This window comes from Stigmatopora nigra, chromosome 17 (assembly GCF_051989575.1).
Source record: "Stigmatopora nigra isolate UIUO_SnigA chromosome 17, RoL_Snig_1.1, whole genome shotgun sequence".
NCBI classification, from domain to species: domain Eukaryota; kingdom Metazoa; phylum Chordata; class Actinopteri; order Syngnathiformes; family Syngnathidae; genus Stigmatopora; species Stigmatopora nigra.
Genome location: NC_135524.1, coordinates 5049356 through 5073342, shown reverse-complemented (window position 1 = coordinate 5073342; position 23987 = coordinate 5049356). Strand labels below are relative to the sequence as shown.

General features: G+C 37.8%; 1 protein-coding gene across 8 annotated transcripts; it reads left to right on the top strand.

Annotated features, from left to right (window-relative positions):
* Nucleotides 1-427: 427 nt before the first annotated feature.
* On the top strand, nucleotides 428-23984 carry tjp2a (tight junction protein 2a (zona occludens 2)). Of its 8 annotated transcripts, none has more exons than XM_077736695.1 (26): nucleotides 428-591; nucleotides 5591-5720; nucleotides 9919-9972; nucleotides 12455-12579; nucleotides 13223-13325; nucleotides 13440-14208; nucleotides 14721-14824; nucleotides 15051-15204; nucleotides 16237-16348; nucleotides 16618-16748; nucleotides 16841-16919; nucleotides 17177-17327; nucleotides 17438-17546; nucleotides 17913-18132; nucleotides 18213-18400; nucleotides 18493-18588; nucleotides 18694-18773; nucleotides 18837-19047; nucleotides 19362-19462; nucleotides 19656-19880; nucleotides 20005-20109; nucleotides 20632-20835; nucleotides 21044-21058; nucleotides 21262-21339; nucleotides 22443-22528; nucleotides 22628-23984. In XM_077736695.1, exons 2-26 carry the CDS (start codon nucleotides 5715-5717, stop codon nucleotides 22782-22784), a joined length of 3663 nt encoding a protein of 1220 aa, XP_077592821.1. In that variant the 5' UTR covers nucleotides 428-591; nucleotides 5591-5714; the 3' UTR covers nucleotides 22785-23984. The 8 variants fall into 8 exon arrangements, with proteins under 8 accessions (XP_077592821.1, XP_077592816.1, XP_077592818.1 ...); XM_077736690.1 differs by lacking the exon at nucleotides 428-591 and adding an exon at nucleotides 3615-4161; XM_077736692.1 differs by lacking the exons at nucleotides 428-591; nucleotides 20005-20109 and adding an exon at nucleotides 3615-4161.
* The last annotated feature ends 3 nt before the right edge of the window (nucleotides 23985-23987 follow it).

The window sequence follows — 23987 nt, the reverse complement described above, 5'->3', positions numbered from 1 at the left end:
TTTTCCTTTCAAACAATGATCATGCATGGGCAAATCCAAGAATAGAACAGTTTCCTGGCACTTGATGATGTTGACTTGTGGTTGAAACCAAAGGAAGTAGGATATCAACAAGTGATTTTATCAAAAACAATTGAAATGTTTCCGTTGACCACCAGCATATGGGCGTTGACCACATCAGTGATCTTTCCAAACCATCAGCCAAAAAGAAGAGATAACTTTCAAGGATTTGCGCTCAATTATAAACAGTCATTTTTTTTCTCTTTCTCCCTCTCTCTCTCTCTCTCTCTTCTCTCCCTCTCTCCTTTTATAGAGTCATTTTCCAACTTTTTTTATTTTATCAGCATGACATGCTTAATGACGTCACTTTTCGGGCGAAACTTCCTTTTAGTCACCTGCCTGCTGCAGATAAGCCCCGCCCACACTTGCACATACCTGGGCGAAACAGGAAATAGCGCTTACTTGATCCTAGCACATTTTGCAAACACAAAAAAACGTATATAGACTTTAGTTTAAGATCCATCCTTTGTGCACTTTTGTTTCAAGCTCCCACATTGCTGCATTCATCTTCTTTGCCTGTTGAAGTTTTACCAGGTATGCTGTTTTCTTTCTTTTTCTATTTTGCTGCCTTCTTCTTAAATGTCCATTTTGAATTTGTGGGTCGTTGCTGGCATGTTCAGACATTGTACCACTCCCACACGGATCCAGTTTTGATCGTTTGTTCAAATACTGAATTTGAAATGTATATTTACCCTTTTCTTTCATTGTAGTTCACAGCAGTGTTTTTTTCTAAATGTTTTTGTAGCATTTGGGGGATGGGCAACTATATATGTTATTCAGATCTTCATGTCCAATTATTGATCATCTTGCATCACTATTTCATCATTTTATATTCCTTACATCCTTTTCATTGATCTCATCTAATCTTATTTTCTGAACCACTTTATCCTCATTAGGGTTATGGGGGTGCTGGTGTCTATCCCAGCTGATTCAAGGCCAGAGGCAGGGGAGGGCCAAGGAAATGGGCAACCATGCACACTCATGCATAGGGGCAATTTAGAATGTCCAATCAGCCTACCGTGTATGTTTTTTTGGAATGTGGGAGGAAACTGGAGTACCAGGAGGAAACCCACTTAGGCCTGGGGAGCTCATTGATGACCTTATAATATACTACGCACTACGGTTGCTTCAGTCCAAAGATTAGACTAATATTATGAATTTTAGACTATTATTCTGATCAGGCAGGCAAAGACTGTTAAAGGCACAAAAGTAGTATTCAGATATTTAAGAAGAACATTCTTTAAGGAAATGTTCAGATTCTCTTATTGTTACATTTGTGTTAAAAGTAGCAACTGGATGGACTTGTTGAGGTTTATCGGCTACAAAACAATTTTAGAGTTAAAAATAATCCAAAAAAATAAAAAATAAAACATTTATTGATTGCTTAAGTCTACGGTGAATAATACACTCCTGCTCTGTGAATTTTTAGGGTCACGATGTCCCCGGGCAAGTGATACCTTTGCTGAGTATATTATAGTAACATTACTGCATATTGTGTTGCAAGTCTTGCTCTGTGTTACTTTGATTGGCCTGAAAGAGGAATCTTTTTTTTTTGTTGCTGTTGTTAGAATGCTGTTTTGATGTGTGTGTGTGTATGTGTGTGTGTTGTCAGACATGCCAGCTGCTGTCCTTTTGTTAATGCTTTTATGTCCTCTCAGTGATCATCTGCACATTTCAATTTTGATTTTTGTTTTTGTTTCAATCAGAATATTAACTTTAAGCCATTGAGCATCCCTTTTCTCCATGGTTTTGTATTTATCAAGCAATCTATCCAGTTAGTATTTCCTTATAGAGTTTCACATGTAATTGACAAATACTCCTTACTGTGACCGTCTCTATCTCGGAAAACAACACACACATCTGAGATTTGTGAGTGGCATGTGTCCTTCCATCTGGCTTGCACATGCATTGCATATGGACATTGCATAATGTCCTTGGCCTTTAGTAACAGCATGGTGGGACAGGACAAAGGGCAGAGAAACAAAATGCTTATATAAAAGCATTAGGATGAGCAAAAAAATACATTGTCACTATGTAAGAATAGCAATTCATCATGGTAAATGAAGTCCAATTTTAAAAAATTGACAAAAACCATGCAGTTACCTGATTATATGAGATACGGGCACGTGTCAAAATATTGTTTACACTTTCCCTAATCTTGACCACCATTAAGCGTAAGTGTTTGTTGCAAATGTAAACAACAGCCACCTGCAAATGCAACACTTAAAGAAATGCAGCAGCACATCAATCAGTCCCTTTCCCTAACTACAGTATATTCCTTGTATTTTTTTTAGACTTCCACATCATTGGAGACATGCACGCAGCTGTAGTTTCACCCAGCTTAGAAACATTCTGATTTTGTGTTGACCGCTGCCCTCTAAGCCTGAGTATTCAATCTCCAAATAACAAACTGCTGTTCTCTCCAGAGGCAACAGAACATCCTGCTGTTAGATCGCTTCACTTGCTTCATTCCTTGGGCTTACTTGCAGCTGGTTTACTATTAATGCCATGTTAAATATTGACATAACATAATCATGCTGTTAAATTGAGTGTTGGCGGCTCATAAATTACGATGAAATTGTGAATATTTCTTATTGCAAAATTCAATGAAAGCTCTCATATTGATTTAAAATAGCCATACTATATGCAACTGAAATAATCCCACAATTCTTCTTCATGTGGCCAATGGCTCATAGGATTGGGTGCACAGTATAATCACTGCATCATGTGACTATCTTATTGTGTTGTAGCAACAACCTACTGGCGCCTGCCTGATAGTATATGTGCAAATTGGTAAACTATCATTCATTTTTCCTTCTGCTTTCCATAATAAAATATGCAATGAAACAATTTCTTAATGATAAAACATTCTAGAAATCCAAGAAGATTACAGAAAATATTCTAGATATGAACTGCAATGTAACAATTGCAATTTTGTTGCAGATTATTCAAAATAAACTAATTTTCTGCCGCATTAATTTTTAGATTTATTTTTAATGCCTACCTCCCAAACCTTATATAGTCCCCCCACCCACCTCCTTTCTCCTTTTGCACTCTTGCTGCCCAATTGTTTTCAAAAATAGCTACTCCTCATATCCGAGACTGCACTGGATTTCTGAAATTTGTGACCACTCTCGTTGCCATCGTAACACCCAAACTCTTCTATTCTACTAAATCCCGTTCATGTTCTTCCTAAAGCCAGCTGCGATTGACTCTAGTTCACCCACGATTCTGGTAAAGCACAATCCGTGCAGAAAATCCAACAGCTGCAGTAACCATGGTCGCAAAATGTTTTACATGCTCCTCCATTTGTTAGGGCAGTGAAATTTGTGTTTACAATTTCAATCACACAAAGATTAAATTCTGTCCCGGGTTAACCCCGCCATCCAGAGTCAGCAATAGCTGACGGATGTGTATGGTAGCACGGGTGAGGTAGTATAGTTCTGTCTGGGTATAAATGGTGAGAAGATTTAGCCTGGTTGAGGGATTAGAGGAAAAGGGGGCGGGCAACATGCATGATCTGTCAAGGGCTTAATTCCTCAGTTATCCCCATGGCAGCAGCAGCAGCCGCCGTGGTGATGGCAGAAGCTGTGTTTTCATTAGTCTAATATTCAGAGAAGCTCCACAATTATGTAAGAGTGACGTGCCGTCATCCTCTCTTGGCCAGCCCGCCGCCGCCGCCTGGCAGGAACGTGGCCGTTTGTTTTCATTTGATCCTCCACCACTGGGAGAAGCCAAAAGGACATCTGACAGAGTGTACGGTCGGAGACAGGACTCGTAGTAGTCACGCCACGGCTACGTTGATGCTTTGTAGGCTTGTAAGCGTGGAGAGACGGTGTGCTTTGACACGGCAAGGAGTTTAGAGAGTCTTTTGCAATGGTGAGAGAGATGAGGACGCACGTGGAGATGGTTTTGGGTTTCTTTAGAAAATGGGACACTATTAATCGATGATGCAATCTGCTTGATACTCTGCACTGGAGGAGTTTTTTTATTTAAAATGAAGTTTAAGAAGTTCATTACGATCATGCAAGCAGCAATGGGGATCGTACCTCTGAACAAACGAGAGCTTCTACCACCAGGCAGGAAATTATGGAGACCCCCTGGGTGAGTTTCAGTAGTTTGTGGGTTCGGTTGTGTAGGTCCAATGCAGAGCTTGTTTGTTAAGATGTTTAATTTTAGACAAAGTGTGATGTAGGTTTTGGATATCAATGTTATTGCTATCTATAACATTAAATTATTTTGTTATCATTAACTAATGTGAATAGTAAAACCATGACTTGATATATGTACACATAAAATTGAGTTTGCATTAACATAAACATTGGAAATGACAAAATAGGATGAGTCTCAATCAATTGCTTTATTCGGGGGAGTCATGCCTTCGAAAAATCCATGTAATCGCTCCAGCCAAAAGAAGGACAGTGGATAGTAGATTAGTATTTAAAGTCCATTCTGATTGGTCATGACTGGTTTAATATTACAAACAAGTTTATGAAGCTAAAATACACTTGTGTTACATTCAGCTTCGCCCAAAATATGAACCAGTACATGTCATACGAGTCATTCTTTCAACACATGTACAACTCACTGTCAGCTTTTGCTGAAGTAGATTTATTCAGAAGTAACAAGAGATGTCTTCCTCATACTTTTGACAAGTCTGTTCTGCACGTAGACAGACGGCACGTTCTGTCATGTGTTCGCCACTACTTGTCTACAAAACAGTGTCAGTGTATCAAAAGATTTTACGATTCAGCACTGCTGCTTGAGCACAGGTTTGGGTCTTTGATGAACTTTCTTCAGCTTTCTCAGCTTTGTCTACCAGCGGTCTCAGATATTTTACCTGTTGCAGTCATAACTTAAGATAAAAACTAAAAGTTAATCAATTTGGAAATTGAATAACTTGTCTTTGTATTGTATGTAATTAAATATAGGTTGAACATGAACCACAAATGATTATCTTCTATTGTTATTGATGTGTATACATATGCAAGGCAAAATGTATCAGTTTATTGTTTTGTTTTTAGTCATTTTATCTTCGAATGCAATGTTGAAACATTTAGCTTTGGTGTGAAGGCATACCTGTTTGACATGTTTACTTACCATATATTTGTTCAGGTGTCATTTTACTGTTTAAAGCTACCTGTTGTGTCAGTTTTTTCAATGTTTGCCTTTAAATCCATTTGTATAATCTCTTTCATATCTTATATTTGTCATTCCAAGATAATTTAAAGGAGTGCCAATCTATTTATTTTTAAAACTATTTACTCCAGGCCCAGAGACAGTCTCCAGAGACAGACAAAATACTTCAATCCATTTTTGAATCTGTTTTTACACCACTGCAGTCCACAACTAATTTTGCCTATCAAAAATCTAATGAACAAATATTTCAGTGTATCATATTAGTATTTATGTCCATTTCCTATGACCATACTGTAGATTCTGTACATATTATATATATTTTATGGTGAGCGACGACACATGCAGCTTTTTTTTCTTTTATTGCATATGATTTTAATTATTTTTTCACTCGTAGGGACCAGCCTGGATCTGACCAGACCACCTCTGCTCTTTTTAAGTCCAGTCGCAAGTTCTGCTGGTCTCGAGAAGCCCATTACTTATATCTTCGTCGCCTCTCTTCGCGCAGTTATTCGGCTATTATGATGGTATGTTGATTTTTATATTATTTCTACCGAAAGCAATACATTGGTACCTCCTACATCTTACCATAACTTGATCATAAAGATGCTTTTCTGAATTTAGCTTGCATGCCTATTGAGATGTTTTTAGAATAACTATGTTCATCTAAACCAATTGAATCTGATTGTGATCCTTTTGAGGTCTCCTAAAAGCAGTTCTGATGCTTTAACATGCAGTACAGCTCACTGTATTGGCCTGAGATAACGTCTGCCTGCCTGCATTTATTTATTTTTCTTTGTTCTAAAAATAGATCCAACTCTTTCTGTTACACTGTATGAAAAATGATTTTTCTTGGGCCAGCTCATTATTACTCTAGACATCTCTCCCTTATTTGAACACAATCTCTTTTGACAAACTCCTGCTTTCAGGGTGATAATTAAGTAGTGACATGGCTATTAATGCAGATTAACTCATGTTTGTGAGGTCATTGTTTAAATCTTTTGAGAGAATTTGTTACGGTATCGGGAGGAAATTATTTTGCATTTTTTAATACAGTTGGTGTTTTGTGTCCTTCACCATGTTCTCAAGATAATACTGAAACAAAATATAAACAATGTTACTACGATGAGATATTGGAGGTGGTGCACACAGACTAATCTATTTTCCTCCATATTCATGCTTCATTGCATACATGCATTTTTCACATGGCACTGTATGTTATTCAATAGCTCATTGTTATTGTTTGGTTTTGTGATCTGCACAAAGATGACCTAGTCAGTCATTTCCTCATCCATGCATTGTTGTGGCGATGTGCAAATTGTTGGAGAAGTGAAAACAAAATCATAATTCTCTTAGCTATTATAGAGAAGCTTTTCAAATTCTAATTAATGATCACTATGATGGTTTATTAAATATAAGGGGACACAATGTAATGGCCTGCACACTGCTACTGTGTTACTTGCTGTACTTAATGCTTGTTTGTACTGCTTGTCTAGAAGGCTCACAGCAGGTTGCCTTTAAATCAATGTGAATTTTGGACTCATCCATCTTTGCTGAGGGCAATAGTTATAATCTTATACACTTGTTAACTGGCATTCTAAATGTTAATTTAACTCATCAGAATCACCTTAAACCTCACTAATATAAATGTTAAAACATTGATGAAAAATAATGCATCTAATTTGTTTTCTCCATGGTATATTTGAGCTTGATTTTCAACACACCCCTTCACTTACATCCATTTGGTATCATCTGTCCCAAGCCAAGCGTTCTCGGCCTTACTTTTTGCGTGCGTGACTTAACTTTTTTCTTTCTTCTCGTGATTTTTTGGGAAACGAATGATGTAATTTGGGGGGGAGAGTTTCTGTTTTCAAGATTGAAATCCTGTCGCTTCAGATCGCATAGACTTGTGCGGAACCATCCGATTTTCAAATCTTGAGCCATTGCTAAGTGCGCGATGCCTATGAACGGAGGGGGGCTGATCTCCCTGGGCAGATATGCTACTCAGTATTTCAGTGTAAGTACTAAATCTATGTTTGCTATTAATTTCCCACTATGCTGTTATAGTGCCTTAATGCATAGCAATGTCTACCTACAGATCGGAGTAAAGTAATAATGTTGTGATATAGATGGTGATCGGTAATCGCAAAGTCATACTGGGCGTTGTTGCACCTGCTTTCTACAGCTCTAATATATAGTTAATTAGGTGTATATTAGTTTTGGACAGAGGGTATAATGATACATTTCTTTGATTTAGATTTTAGCTCCGATAACTTGGTGCTATTGTTGCCACATTTGGGTTGTAATCGTTGATTATCTCCTAATCGTGTTGCGTACGTGTAAGAGATGAGTGCTAAATACATTGATCTGTTTAAATAACTCGTCCTCATAACTTATGGGTTAACGCGAACTCAACTTTACATTTTATTGCTTATTTTTTAAAGATTAGTTCTTGTGTAAAGTAATCTCATGACGGCGCATCCTTGTTTTGGACTACCTTATTTGTCCACAAGACGGCAGTATTGGACAATGTTTATGTGCGCGCTGAATAGTCCGCTTTGGAAAATGTATTTATAATAAACTAATATCTTGACCATATCCTCGGTGCTTGCTTTACTGCTTAGAATATAATCAAGAGGCTAGATAAAACAGTCATTCCTCTACGGAAATTTAGACATCAGACTTGGCATTGCCTTGAAAGCATTACTTTGGAATAACTCATAAAAACTGAAATGCTTTATGATCCATGTCGCCTCTCATGAAATCCCACTGCCTGTTTGAATTTATTAAATGCAATAGACAAGATATTGAAGGTTATATTCTAGTCGTTGTATCTATCATTTTGATTGTCTGTTGTCATGCTGTATCATATATTTTCTTTATTAATTTACAGCCATTTCTATAATCTGATGGATTTTATGTATTAATCCAACCAGAGACGTGGGTTCTAGATTGAATACAATATTTTAACTGTATGCCTTCCACACTTCCTCTCCCCCTCTGTTTTTTTATTTGTACAGGATAAGCACCTCAAATATTGCTTTATTTTTCAAAGGGTGACTTGGACTTTACCCTCCACTTGCCCCTCTATTGTGGAAATTGTTATATAATGGACTCAACTCAGGGAAATGATAGTTAATCCTACAAGCTATCCCTTAGCAGCCAATCTCAACTAAGAAATGTATCGGATTGAAGAATGTATCATTTAATTTTAGACTGCCCTTTGTTTCATCTCCCTCACTGTCCTTTTTTTAAACCCACGATTAAAATTTAAATTCAAGTCAACATACAACTAAGCACAATGCATTGCTGCCAGTCGTTTTAATGATAGATTTAATCATAACTTGTCTTATCATGTTTGAGCTACGGTTGTTAATTACATCCAATAATTACCATCACTTCTTCACTCCAGGCTTTGGCAGACCAGTGCACTGACACTTTAAACATAATAAACCAATAACCAATTCAAATCGGTTTATAAATACACCTCTACTATATTTACATCATCACATTAACTCTCAATATCATCCATATAATTTAAATGATGTCAATCATTTCTCTTTACAAATTACAAGCTTCCACCTTGAATTGTTCTCCTAAAAAGTTTGCTTGTGTCGATATGTGAACGTTCTCCGGAACTTTGGCTATTTTGCAGCATCAAATCCCCAAAAAAAATGTCGCCGTGGAGGTGATCCACATTCAAAAGGTTAATCACCGCTGACCGTACAGGCGTTGGTTGGTCCATGTGTTTACGCTCCCTACCAACACTGGGATTTGTGCCGAATGTAGGCCAGCAGAATCGCGCTTGCGTCAAATGCAGGCAGGCAAGCAGATGTAGGGGAGAGAGCAGCTGGTGGTTGTGCAGCTGTGGCCAAGGAGGAGTCTGTGGCGCACATCAGTTTGCCAGAGCACCGCTGGCGGTGATCAGGGAAAGACACCGATAAGGAGAAAAGCAGGGTGCCAGAAATGAAGACTGTTCTCAACCTGCACAGGAAATGGGCTCATGCGGTCAAAACCATACGTATTCTGCAGGGACTTGTGAGTCTTTTATTTAGATTTATTTAGACTAATATGGCTAACTTTTACTATATTTGTTTGTTTTTTTCCATCAATGGTAGAGCTTTGGTGGAATTCCTGCATTGTGTGTTAATACTGTAATGTTGTGTGAGTTTTAGTTTGTAATTTTTAAAACATATGGTTTCAAATGGAACTTGTAGATAGTTTGCAAAAACTCAAATCTTGTGGCAGTGGGTTTTTGTTGAGTTTTGAACACTGAAAATAGTGATCTGGACTTTTGATGGACAGGAATTAAGATCTTAATAGAAATTAGATTATAAAAAGATGAAAAAATAACAGATTTATCCTTCAATTTCATATGTTCAGCTTCTCTAAAAGAATCTGTTTAAAAACTATCACTATTCAAAAGATAACTGTCTTCATCTTGTTTTTTCTTTTAAATGTATTTTAGTATCCTCCTCTGGGCTCTTGTCTCTGACTTTGCTATGAACTATAAAAAGAACAAGAACAAAACACTAGATGTATTATAAATAATTTCAGTAATTTTGCAATTTGGGAGTCAGGCCTGATGGAGCTCTACTGTCATTGTTTTAAGAGCTTTTTGGTTGTGTAACAACGGCGCGCACACTAACGAAGTGCCTCTCTGTCATTTCATTATTAAACAGTACAGTGAAATTACTGTTGGTAATCGTGCCTTCTTCTTTCTAGAACCCCGTCATGGAGGAGACCGTCTGGGAACAGTATACGGTGACCCTGCAGAGGGTAAGTCCATCAGCACATTTTCTCTTTTTAATTACAAATAAACACAGATTAGCGCTGCCTATCGGGATTTTCATATTGCATACAATTTTAAACTGACATGCTGGAATGAGCCAGCAAATAAATGTGTGTATCCAACTGTACTTGTAACAAATGGAATATTTATATCAGGCAACATTAATCTGATTTTTTATGAAATGTAAAATTAATTTAGAATTATGGTTCATCCGGTCGGTGCCGATTTCTGGTAAGATTGAGCTCATTAATAAACATCCATTCATGCTTTCTGGACAGTTTGAGTAGAATGACCAGTTTATAGAATCATTTAAGAAATAAAATACCCATTTAGATACGGTAACTTAACGAAATGTGTTAAATTTCTTAATGACAATGACAAATTTTAAATATAACTGCTTCTAAATCACAACTCTGCAAAATGCAATTCAAAATAAAAAGGTATGCTCGGTTACATCAGTTAAAAATCAAGGCATATGATGCTTATTATTGAAATTAAGTTAATAAGCTTCTGGTTTTAATTTTCCTCTATTGTATTAAATATTGCATTGAGTCATGTTGCTGCCTTTTGTTTGGAAAATATTATGCATATTATATTTTAAGTGGCAATGTTGATTCATGAAGAAAGGAGGAGTGGGGGGAGATGTGCTATTTAAATGACAAATTATAGACTGGTGAAAAAAATCACCTTATTTTTAGACCAGCAGTGAACGTATGACTCATGACCATGTGTCTCTTGGGATTTTGGTGTAAGTCTTCAACAGACTTAAAAACCCAACTTCATATTGATATGTTTTGGTTTATTTATGAAAGATATAGTCACATAAATACTATGAAATATTTTTTCCTTTAAAATTTTACTAAATGAGTGGTGACTTTCCAAACATATTACTATATATTTTATATACAATATATTTGTACACTAGGTGCTGAAACAACCAATTTTGAAAGAACTTGAAGTGCAAATAATTAAAATCAACATTAAAGAGTATAAAATTCTTCATGCAAAATTCCAGTTCAAGTTTTAGAACAAAAATTATCAAGTTGTACTTACTCAAAATGTGACATTTTTTTGCAATGCATCAACATAATAATATACATAATGCACATATGATAGACATCTTGATATTGCATGCCGACATGTGTTGCAGTATTAAATAGCATTAACCCCAGTTCTAACCACTAAATTTGTTTTTAAGTTTGGTCCAGACAAAACATTTGAACTTAATCATCATGGTGAACCCATTGTTTTGTTCTAAAGTTAATTGTAGCCACCAAAACAGATTTAGTGGGTTTACAAAAAGTCTTTTACTGCATGCATTTGACCTCCAACGCTCAACCCACCACAGCCATCTGTCACACACACACACACACACTTCTACACGCCTACTTTTTATTCCCCTCTACTATGTGTTAAGTAAGATACTTATGGGAAGAAGCATCCATGTCAACTCGCACAAGAGATGCAGACTTAGTCATCTTTTTAACAATAGCCAAAGTAAATGGCTCTCTTTTAATTATTGCTTTATTTTTGTGTACCAAAGTAGACAGTTATTCTACAAAGATGCTCTATTTATAGAGCTTCAAAACAAAATCATACCCATACATCTTACTAATATTATCTCAGATTTTGATTGGCTCATTTTCTTTTATTTGCAATCAAAATCTCATCTGTTTCAAGCCAAAGTGCATTTGTAAAATTGCTAATTTTCAACAAATAACTATCGAATTTACTCTACTTAAAATATAAACTCCTCCTGATCAGACATGATTTCAAAAGTTGAAGACAATTCCAAGATCAGAGATGCACACCTTTTTAGAATATGCTTCACAAGCTTGAACCCAACATTCTGCAAAACAACAAATATTCTTTTTAATATGTATATCACTGAAAGAGATAGCCTTCTCCATATTCTCTCTTCACCTCGATCTCACTTCGCCATCTGCTCTAGACAGAATGTACTGAATGAGTCGAGTGTTTTTATGTACAGATGGAAGGGATCAAGCAAAAGGGTTCGTGAAATCTCTGAACTAATCTCATCACCGCAAACTGGAACGGTGGCAGGTAGTCAGCAAGCCAACAACACAGCCAAACGTCTTTACTTTTAGTTTTATCACACCTTTATCTTAAGCTTTAACCTAACCCGAGGAATTTTCAGATCAGCAATTTTTAATCACAGATGCATAGAAGACAATTTCAATGAGCATAGCAGCTTTGAACTGCCCATGTGATTGCAGTACTAGCGAATGTAATTACAGAGTCCAAAATCCCTTTTAAATGCTATCACAATGACATACATCCATGGTAGCACAGTGGAAGCTGACACACACCACAAGGATTACTGAACTGCTTTTTTTCCTGCAGAAATTCTCACATGCATGCATCCCCCTCACCCATTCACACATAGAGAAACAGAATAGATCCAAACACTTGCATTATTTTTTAATGGTTCATTCCAACATTTCTCAGGATCCAAAGATGGGCTTTGGCATCGCAGTATCAGGAGGCCGAGATAACCCAAGTGAGGAGAATGGCGAGACATCCATTATCGTGTCTGATGTCCTGCAGGGAGGACCAGCTGATGGCTTGCTATTGTATGTATGGATATTTCATTCCCAAAGATCCTTTTGCTGCATGGTTATTAATTATCTTCATTTCAATTTTTGAAAAGAACTTTTGTGTTAATCACCATATTTGACATACTTTTTTCCCATCATGCATTTACAGTGCCTGGTTTGATTGGCACACACTGGGATTTGACAAACTACTCAGATTTCATTACAATATTAATGCAAATGGGGTTATCATCATTGTTATTTAATCTTTATTCACAAAAACAAATGCCAAAAAACACATTACTTAGCAACTCTACTGTGTTCATAAGTCATAGATGGTACTAGCAGTATGAATCATTTTCATACTTTACTTATCTAATCTTAAAATCCATTTTATTAATCACAACTGAACATTGAAAAAAAGTTGTGTAAATAAGTAGCCTACTTTTAGAAAGGAAGGGCATTATTGAGTGTTGCAAAGCACAATCAATAGGGGATGTCCCATATCCTCACGTTGGGACAAAAATCCGATAGTTCATAGACGAGACCACAAACAAAGACCTAGGGCTAGGCAATAAGTCTGAAAATGAATAGATTTTTTATTCAAATGAGGAGGTTCTGCAGATATATGAAGTTGACCCACTTCTTTTTCACTCATACTGTGTCTTTGTATCATGTTTAGTGAGAATGACAGAGTGGTGCAGGTCAACGCCATTCCCATGGATGGAGTCATTCATTCCTTCGCTGTCCAAACCCTCAGAAAGTGTGGCAAAGTTGCAAAAATTGTAAGTTATATGGACTAAAGAAACCCCATGAAGATAACATCACTATCAATAGAATACAAACAGCATGTGTGGTTGTTCATAAGAGTCAGTCTAACTTCTTTTTTCTACCAACAGACTGTCAAAAGATCAAGAAAAGTCCCTGTAAACCCCATGAATCGTCCGGGATCACCTGACGATCGAGTTTTCAACAACGACTACACTGACGATTACGATCAGGATCGTCGCAGTGTATACAGCGGCAGGCAGGACCACAGTTTGGAGAGGGAACAAGGTGGATACATGGATTCCGGCTACCAAACCCGTGAGCGCGATTATGACCGCAACTATGACCGACGAGAACGGGGCAGGAGCACAGAGAGAGACCTGAGCCCCGACCATCAGTACAAGCGAGATGGTAGCAGAGGTCGCACCCTGGACAGAGAGCGTAGCCCCGATCGCCACCACAAAAGCGATCGCATGCTCAACCGTGACTACAGCCCAGATAGAAGATACCGCAGCGAGCGCACATTAGACCGAGATCCCAGTCCCGATCGCCGCTATCGCAGTGAGCGAGCCCTGGACCGTGACTACAGCCCGGACCGGCGCTATCGTAGTGAACGCACTCTCGACCGTGACAACAGTCCTGAGCAGCGTTACAGACGGGACAGTCGTAGCCCGGGTCGCAACCGTGGCCGTAACCACAGCTTTGAGAGAGGTCGAGAGCGAAATCCCACCGATCCGAGGAAATACGACGAGCCTCTTAAGAGAGGAGGTAGCAGGGACCGACTGGAGCGCTCACCGTCGCCTGTCGCCATGCCCATTCCGATGCCACGTCCGGCTCGAGAATTAGAGCCACTGGAGAAACCTTTGAATGTTCTTCTGCTCAAGAACCGGCCGAACGAAGGTGAGACACCATGATACCTTCTTTATTAAGTACAAGTATTTTCTGCACTATATGGTGCAACTTAAAGACTTCTCAAAAGCTGCCAGTGCGCCCTATAGATGGATTAATATTGATTAGTTATTGTATGAAATTACTTCATTATCCCATCTACAAGTTTATGTATATAATTCCTAACCACTACTTCTCCAGCTCTATCTAGTGGATATATAACAATCCTTTACTACTACTACTACTACTGCGTTTTATAATCTGGTGCGCCTTTTATATATGAAACTCATTTTAAAATAGATCACAGTGCAGAAAATACAGTAATTCTATTGTTTTGATTTCTCTTGGAAAAACTCCTGTAATTTATATGTATGGTAGAATTCAACCATATACAGTTTGGTCCATGTTTTATTTATAACTTTCCCAATGCTGTTGGATGAAGTTCATTTAAAGAAATGAATTTCATTTATTACTATAGTGTTTTATGAGCAATTAATCAGAGTGATTATTATTTTGTCTTCCAGAATATGGCCTTCGTTTAGGCAGTCAGCTGTTTATCAAAGAGATGACGAGTACTGGGCTTGCCAGCAGAGATGGAAACTTACAAGAAGGAGACATAATCCTTAAGGTAACAGACAACATGTTATCCCAAATTTATGAAAGGCTTTGGTACGTTTTAATCTGTAATGAGCCTAGACTATAATGTTTTCACTAAATGAACAACAATTGCATTTCTTTAACAAATGGGAATTATGGTTTGACTTTTCTCAAGAATTCTGATACTTTTAAGTAACTTTGTCTACTGTCTACATTGCTCCTCACTGTATAATCACGCATCCTATTTTGAATTTCAGATCAATGGAACAGCGACTGAAAACCTGTCTCTCAGCGATGCTGGAAAACTGATCGAGAAGTCTCGTGGCAAGCTGCAGCTGGTGGTCCAGAGAGACAGGCAGCAAGTGCTGATCCGAGTCCCACCGATGGTCGACAGTGACTCAGAGCTTGATGGTGAGAGATACTTGAAACTGAAAAGCAGCAGGTCCTATCCGGTGTAGTACAAATGTGGCAGTCATCTTGAAGTATATAAATCCCTAACATATCGACTGCAGGAAAATCAATTGACAATGGAGAAATGTTTAATCTGTTTATTGTTTTGTGATTTTCCATCATTTAAATAAAGGTTTTACCTTCACATCAGTTCATAGTATTATTTTTACATTATTTATTACATTATTTTACAGTACCACAGACCAGAACGTCACATTTTTGAGCTAAATAACACACAGCCGAGCAATTTTCATTTCATCTCCACCTTTGAGCAAGTTCTTATACCTAGTTTAAATGTCACGTGACTTAGAATTCCGCTGTGATTGGTCCAATCGAATCTAGATAAGTGGTGTGAATAGATGCGTTTGCTCACCAAACATCTGCAGGGAGGGTGGAACAGCCAGAAGCCCTGTGACCCATTTTGTCTGTTTTTTTTTTTTTTTTTTGGAACTACGTGTGTGTGTGTGTGTGTGTGTACGTGTGTGTTAATGTGCATATTCACTCATGTGAATGTGAGTGTGTGATCGTAATTGTGTATGTGAAGGTTCTCACCCGCCTTTGGCAGGGTGAACTAATCCACCACCATAATCCTGCTATTGGATATGACAGAATTTCATCATGTAAGGGTTCACACCATTCTGCCCATGTAGTGCCATGCTTTGAAAATCAATACGGGTTTATTGTATGTGCCTGCAGGTGTGTGTGCACACTTGCAGAATTTTACGCCCTAAAATTATTAGTTACTTTAAGTGCATTCACTAATTGTAGTGATGTGTACCTGTATTCAACTGCTGTGAAAAACAGTCAAGTTTTATTTTGGGTTTTTAACCCCATTCTAGAATTTGCAGTAACTTTTTCTTAAGGCAACCTTACAAGTAATTGCACTTAATGTTGTTTTCTTTTTGCTGAAAAACCCTGTGGTTCAAGTTATTTGATTTAAGGAATGTAACATTTTTTTCACCCTCAATCTCTTGTCATTAAATTTTGTTGCAGACATTTCCGAGATAGAATCATATCGCTCGTACTCGCCACAAGAAGAAAGACGAGGTCATCATTCAGACCTTTCTTCCCACTCGTCCAATGAGAGGCTCCGAGAGAAGCCGAGGTACCTGATTGTACCTGAGTGTTGTCATCAAGAGCTAAAAAGATAACCTGGTTTTGTGAAGTATAATATTTTATTCTTCGTTGTAACATCATAAATGAAAACTTAGGGGATAGTTCCGTATTCATTAATGATCATTTTAAACTGGAAAAACATGTTTTTGCAAAGATTATGATGTAAAAGCTTGTCAAATTGCTGTGATTGTACTGTATTGATGCTTGTAAAATTGAACTGTCGATGATGGCCACTAATTTTAATTGTTTTCTTTACAGAGAGGATGCACCAAATAGGCTGGCTAAAATGGGTGCGACTCCAACACCATTTAAAGGTCTTGAACGAGCTGTGGAAGACATACAGCCATTGCCCGCCGAAAGGGAGGAGCCAAGGTCGTCAACACCACCAAGTGAGTCTACTTGGCAATATTCCAAATCTTGAGTCACACCCATCATTCATGTTATATAATAATTTGCTACGTTTGTGTTTCTGCACTCGAAGCGATTACAGTTGGCCCAAAGATTCAGGTTCCACCAAAAGTGCCACTCAAGCCTAGTAAAGAGGACCAAGAAGTATATGGGTCAGTAGCTTCATCTAATAATTTAATGCTCCTATATGGATATAGGATATTTTTTATTATTTTATTTCATAGTACCGTGTTTTTGGAGTATGAGTCGCACCAGCCATACACTTTTTCACTGTGAATGCTTATCTTTCAGTGCCATTTGATGGCACTAAGATGTCCAATCCACTTGCAGTCAAAATATAGTGGACATCTTGCACTTTTCTATTTGGCGGTAAACTGATGCTTTATTGTTTTTTATTTGCATTTTCCAGGCCAAACACATTGATGGTCCGTTTTCAGAAAGGCGAGAGTGTTGGTATGAGGCTTGCAGGTGGGAATGATGTTGGCATCTTTATTGCGGGCGTTCAGGAAGACAGTGCAGCGGAAGTGCAAGGTCTTCGCACCGGTGATCAGCTTGTAAAGGTTAGATTTCAGTGATTATGATAATTCAGACTGTACTATGTATAGAAATGAATGAACATCACATACAGTTCATTGTTGTTTTGGTCTAACCTTTCCGTTTTATATTTTAGGTGAACAATATAGATTTTAGAGGCATGGTCCGAGAAGATGCAGTACTTTATCTCCTCGAGATACCCAAAGGAGAAGATGTGACCATCCTTGCACAGAGCAAACCAGAAGGTATTGCATGTTCATATGTCTCTAAATTGACTGACAGTGGAGCTCTTAAGTTGCTTTATTTTTTATTTTTTTTAATAAATCTGAGTAGTTCAGGTTTTAGACAGTAACATCAAATTGCTTTTTGCAAGTAGAAATTGGGAAAATGTTTATACTAAATCAGCCATCTGCTATAAATATGAGATAATCACTAGTAGGCGTCCAATCCATTTAAATTGTTTGTCCATCCCGCTCACTTCAAATGGATTGGATGTCATTTAAAGCCAATTATTTGACGGGAAGTTAGTGCTTATGAATTGTTTACCTTTAGCAATTAATGATTGGTTAAAAAATGGCATACTCATTTACTTTTTTCTTTTTTTACACCAGTATACAAAGACATTTTGGCATCTGGCAGAGGTGATTCATTCTTCATCAGGACACACTTTGAGTTTGAAAAAGAGGCTCCTCAAAGCCTTCCTTTCTCCAGAGGAGAAATTTTTAAAGTTACCGACACACTGTATGATGGCAAGCTTGGCAACTGGTTGGCCGTCCGTACAAACAAAGAAAACCAATTGTTGGAGAAGGGCATCATTCCTAATAAAAGCAGGTCTGTATAAACATGCGACCACAATTTGTGGTCTTGAAAACTCTGAAATGAAGTTGACATGCTTGTCTTTTATTTCATAGGGCAGACCAAATGGCTAACGTCCAGAATGCTGCACGAGCTGCTTCAGGTAACGACCGAGGAGACTTTTGGAGACTCCGAGGACAAAGAGCAGCTAAGAAAAAAGATCTCCGCAAGAGTCGAGAAGATCTAAGTGCAGCACCGGTTGCTACACGATTCCCTGCCTATGAGAGAGTTGTCTTACGAGAAGGTATCGAAACTCTGCTTCATTAACTCAAATGCAATGCTTCCTTGTTGGTTTGCTAGAATTCCTTTTGACCAAGAGCTATTTATTCTTTTCAGCTGGCTTCAAGAGACCTGTGGTCATATTTGGACCCATTTCCGATGCTGTGAATGAAAAACTGGCCAATGACATGCCAAACGAGTTCATTGTTGCTAGTAAGTGTTTTAAAACTTGTATTTTAGGATATTTGCTTATCAGTTTGGTCAATATACTGTGAACATTGGGGTTTAACATTCTTTTTTTGTGAATTATTTTTAAAGAAACTGAGCCAAAGGATGCCGGAAGTGAGAAATCAGCCGGAGTCGTGAGACTCAACACAATTCGGCAAATTATTGAACAGGTATGGACATTTATTTCTCCATCTTTTTAAACCACTGTGTAACAGAAGATTTTTCCCCCTTAGGAAGCCCATGCACTGCTGGATGTGACCCCTAAAGCTGTTGACACCTTGAATTACACCCAGTGGTATCCCATTGTCATTTTCCTGAATCCAGACAGCAAGCAAGGAGTCAAAACCATGAGGAACCGCCTCCTGCCTGCATCCACCCGCAGTGCACGAAAACTCTATGAACAGTGTGTTAAATTGAGAAAGACCTGCTCACATCTTTTCACTGGTATGTTTAACCACTGGGAGGCTGTTGTTTACCGTCACTGCCAATCTAATCTCCCACTTCACCGTCTGCACTTTTGCTTATATTTGGAAAAACACTAGCAGATCTACAAGGTTGTCACTCTTTACAGCTGCACTCATAGAAAAATGTAATCTGGTTCTTGCTTTGGGGGTTAATATGATACTCTATCAAACAGTTGATGGGGGATAAAGTTTCCAAATGGTAAAAGTCATTTTAGCCATTTTATTGTAACAAAAGCCTTTTTGACAATGACTGCCTGGCCAATCTTTTTTTTCTTCCCACCTTTTCTCATCTAGACTCCATTGACCTCAACTCGGCCAATGATGCATGGTATGGCAGTGTAAAAGATTCAATTCGGGAGCAGCAAGACAGAGCTGTTTGGGTTTGTGAAGGCAAGGTAAGGCCAAAAGTTTAAGAGCAGTAGTCCATTCTCAAATTGTTTGTGAAAAACTACATCAAATTCCATTGTTTTGATTGACATTAACATTCAATAGCACATTAGGACTTGGCATTAATCAAAAATGATTCATAGTTAATTGCTTTTTTTAAAAATGTAATACTTAAACATAAATTTTAATTTCTCTTTGCAGTTAGACGGTTCAGAAGCCGATCTAGATCTCCACGACGACCGTATGTCCTACCTATCAGCAATGAGCGCAGACTACCTAAGCATGGACAGCCGTCTAACCAGCGACTACGACGATACCGCCGATGAGGGCGGTGCTTACACCGACAACGAGCTTGATGAGCCGATGGATGAGAAACACCACGTCTCAGCCATTAGTCGGTCATCGGAACCTGTGCTTCCCGACGACGTGAGTAGAGTATATATCTAAATACCCTTTATTTATAGACCACTGAGGTACAACAACAACCCTGCCACTCCTCTTGTATCACCTGTCTGAATGCATGTCCGTGTTCGTGTGTGTGTGTCTGTAGAAGCCCCACCCTGAACCCCGGACACGTTTAAGAAGGTCAGGGAGCAGAGAGAAGCTAAATAGAGAGCCTAGTCCTCCCCCTGCTTTTGTCCCTGAACCCCCAAAGGTGAGAGCCAAAGAAGCTTGAAGTTTACTCACAGTCAAAATACAACAACAACAAACGTGATCTGTATAGTATTGGAATAGTTAACAGGAGTAAGGAGGGATATCAGTGCAACACGTCAAAATCAGTAAGTGTAGTCCTTGAAAGTTAATGTTAATTTTGTCATCTACAACATCATGGCCTGGCAAGCTAGCCTGATTTTTGCCATGTATGAGATACACAGTTAATTATTTTGTCTGGTTGGATGTGGTGTGTATTTCAAAATTAATGCTAGAGGTATGTATGTTTTTTATTTTTTTATTTTAGAAACAATGACAGTGATAACTGCTTTTTTGTGGGGGTAAAAAAAATCTAAGGATGCATAGTGTATTGTCTTGAATACAGAGTAATTGTATTGTTTTTATTTTTTAGTTATTTAAAATGTGTTTTCACCATGATCAATTTAGGAAAAGGTTCATTCCATATACTAGTCATAGCATTGCATGGCATAACAAACATCCCTTACATGGTATTTTTCCACGGCAGGTGCGTGCTCAGACTCGGACTGACTCATCACGCAGCTATGACTCGCACTCCAGCAGCACCATCAGCAGCGATGCAATGGGCGGGGGCAAGCCTCTGCCCCCTCCACTAGCCCTGAAGCCCACCATCTCCCGTCTCAACCAGATGTCAGATGAGCAAAACTCAGAGAAGGAGGAGGATCCTGCCAACAAATCCTTCTTGGGCAAGGTTGTTATCACACTCATAACTTCAGTCATATTTATTTTTAGACCTGCAACATCCTGATGAATATTCCGCAGATGTTACTGACTAGTCCAATTTGTTAAGGTCTTTGCTTTTTCTAATTGGCTCTGCTGCATTGCTTTGCTTACTTTTGATGCCTTTTTTATTCCACTGTTTTCTCCTACCACTTTCATGGCTTTCATGTGTGATCCAGCAAAAGGGGGATCAGGTAATTGAATGTATGTGTCTGACTACGAATTCTACATCAAGCACCCATCGCTTTCATCCTTTTATTTATATAAATATATATATTTTCCATTTCATTTGTGTTCTTTTGAACAACCAAATGTCATCAAACTGAACTTGACATGATCAAAGGGATGTCACTGAATAACTGATAAAAATATAACTCGGCATTTTGTTTCTCCAAAGATTAAGGCCTTTGAGAAGATGGACCACCTGGCTCGTGCTCAGAGGCTCCTTGAACTGCAGGAAGCAGAAAATGCTCGAGTATGTGTTGCTCCTGATCTAGAATAACACCATACTTATACACCTCACCATCCATAAAAGCAAATATATACCAATATTTTAAAACCCATTGAGTTTACATGTAGTTGTGAAAAGTTATACACTGTCATATCCCTACTTTCTACCCTGAATTTTGGTATTTGTATTTATTTATAGTCCAATTTACCACAAGGATACTCACACTCAATTTATGCTGTTTTTAAAAAGCACTTTCTGACACTTAGGTGGAACAATATAGCAATATTTAATAGCATGTTAAATATACAAAAGCAATCACAAAAAGCCAATATTTTCAGATTGTAATCAGATATCTTTTCAAATGTGAATAAAAGCCATACGTTACAAGATACCTCTCAATGTGAGTTGTGTGTAAATGCACTGATGCTAATAGAGTCTTGGAACCAAGCAACACTTCTAATTATAAAAATTCAATAGCAATTGACCCCAACCGAGTATTAATTACCTAAGGATGATGGAATATCCATGCCCATTAATGAAAAAGCATTTAATTCAATAATTTTCGACCACTAGGTGGAGACACAGAACATGTTCTAAATATGAATCAAATATTAATTAATATTAATAGATGCATTCATTTTTTTATCAATGGTGGGCAGCAACGTTAATTTAAGCAATGTTTAATACTCACTGTGCACCACTTATTTCCTAGAGTTGATGTTAATGACATTATGATTTGCTAATTGTAAGGTACAATTTCCCGACAATCAAGGAAGTTTATAACAAATCCATTTATGTGTGACCTCAAAACACCACGACAGCGTGCAAACTAAAGATAAGCAGATTGGGTCCATCCATCTCATATCCAATATACTGAATTATTTCAAAGATTATCTCTACTTACAACTTCATATTCTGCATTCACATGCTAAAGCGGAGATTAGAAGGGACACTATTTTCATTTTAGCACCTATAAAGCAAAGCTTGGTTACTCACCAAGAAGACTCTTGCATAACCTCATGTCTGAGGAAGTCATTTGTGGGTCGTGGTTGGTCAGTTGTTGTTGTTTTTTTTTACTTTAAGATGTTCTGACATATCTGGGCCTTTTTTTCCCTCTCTCCCTGCAGTTGGAAATCGCCCAAAAGCATCCAGACATCTATGCCATCCCAGTCAAAGCGCCCAAACACAATCTTAACCGTCCTCAGCCAATCGGGTAAGAGAAGCAGTTCATTTTAAGTAATAAGAAGCTTGTATTTTAACTATCAAATGTAAGAAATTCCTTCCTCCCTTTGCTTGTTTTTATGTTGTTCAGTTCCAGCTCCAATCCAGAGCCACAAACTCCATCCAGGCAGCATTACTCGGAGAGCAGAGCTCACGAAGACGACGAAGCCGAGTACCGCAGGCAATTGGCTGACCATAATAAGAGAGGTTACTACAACACTCAGAAATACAAGGACACAGAGTTATAGTCCAACAAAAAATGGGGTATAAAGTATGACATTTTTATTCTACACTGCTTTTATTGTCTCTGAAAACATGCACTGGACTTGCCTTGTAAAGAATGACCAACATGCTGTCACTTCACTTAAAACCTCACTGTGACTTTTATAGCATGCACTTCCCGGGAAATGTTGGGTTCAGTCACATACCTTTTACCTTTTATTGTTGTGAAATTAACCCTTTCCCTAAAACACACATTTCCACCTGTCCTTTATTACTAATTTCTTCTCATCGTAAAGTATATTTTAGGGTCGCATGGAAACAAAATTCAGTTTAAAGTCGAGCTTCCAATTTTGTATCATAGTTAAAACCCACAGACCGCTTTTTATGTTTATGTTTCCTAATAGTGTGCTCGCTAATGCCTTTTTCATTCTTAAGTCTGTCTTTTAAGGATAGAATATGTTGTATGAACATTCTAGTTGGGAGAAATTGGGTATTTTTATCAGTTCATATTTTACAGAGAGTGCTATTGTCCATTGTTTCTACGCCACCATGAATAGAAGTGCTCATCTACATAGAAAATAAGGTCAGTCATGTCATTTTGTTTGTGTTTGTGTGTCCTCAACCTCAAGTTTACATTGAGGAATACTACATACTGGGAAAATAGCACATTTTCGAGTGCCTTGTCTTAATGCGATATTTGAAAAATAATACATCCTAAAGATTGCAGATGGACAAAACAACAGGAACTCAAAAAAATAATGGGCTTATCAGAAAGAAAATCAGTATTTTGAGGTAAATTCCCTTATTGTTTGCAACTTTGTCTCTGGAAAATTGATGAAACTGCAGAAGTGACTGTGTAATACCTATTTTTAGACTATGGGTCACCATGTTAAAATATTAATGACATTTTTCTTGGAAATTGGTGTTATTTTTTTGGTGCCAGTGGATCAAGTACTGTATGCTGTGACAGATTTGACCGAATTCGAAATAATATTTAGGTTGGATTTCTCGAATGGTGTTTATATTCTAGTCTTTTCGAGCTTCTTGCGATTACAAACAATATATAATTTTTATAAAGTATATTCTTAAGTCAAATCAATCACTGGTATGTGGTGAAGACAATCATGGTGGATTATTTTCTTTTACGTAAATATATATTTTCTTTTTTTTTTAGTATGTGTTGTACACTATAGATTTCAAAATAAATATTTTGTTTTTTTACTGAAGTG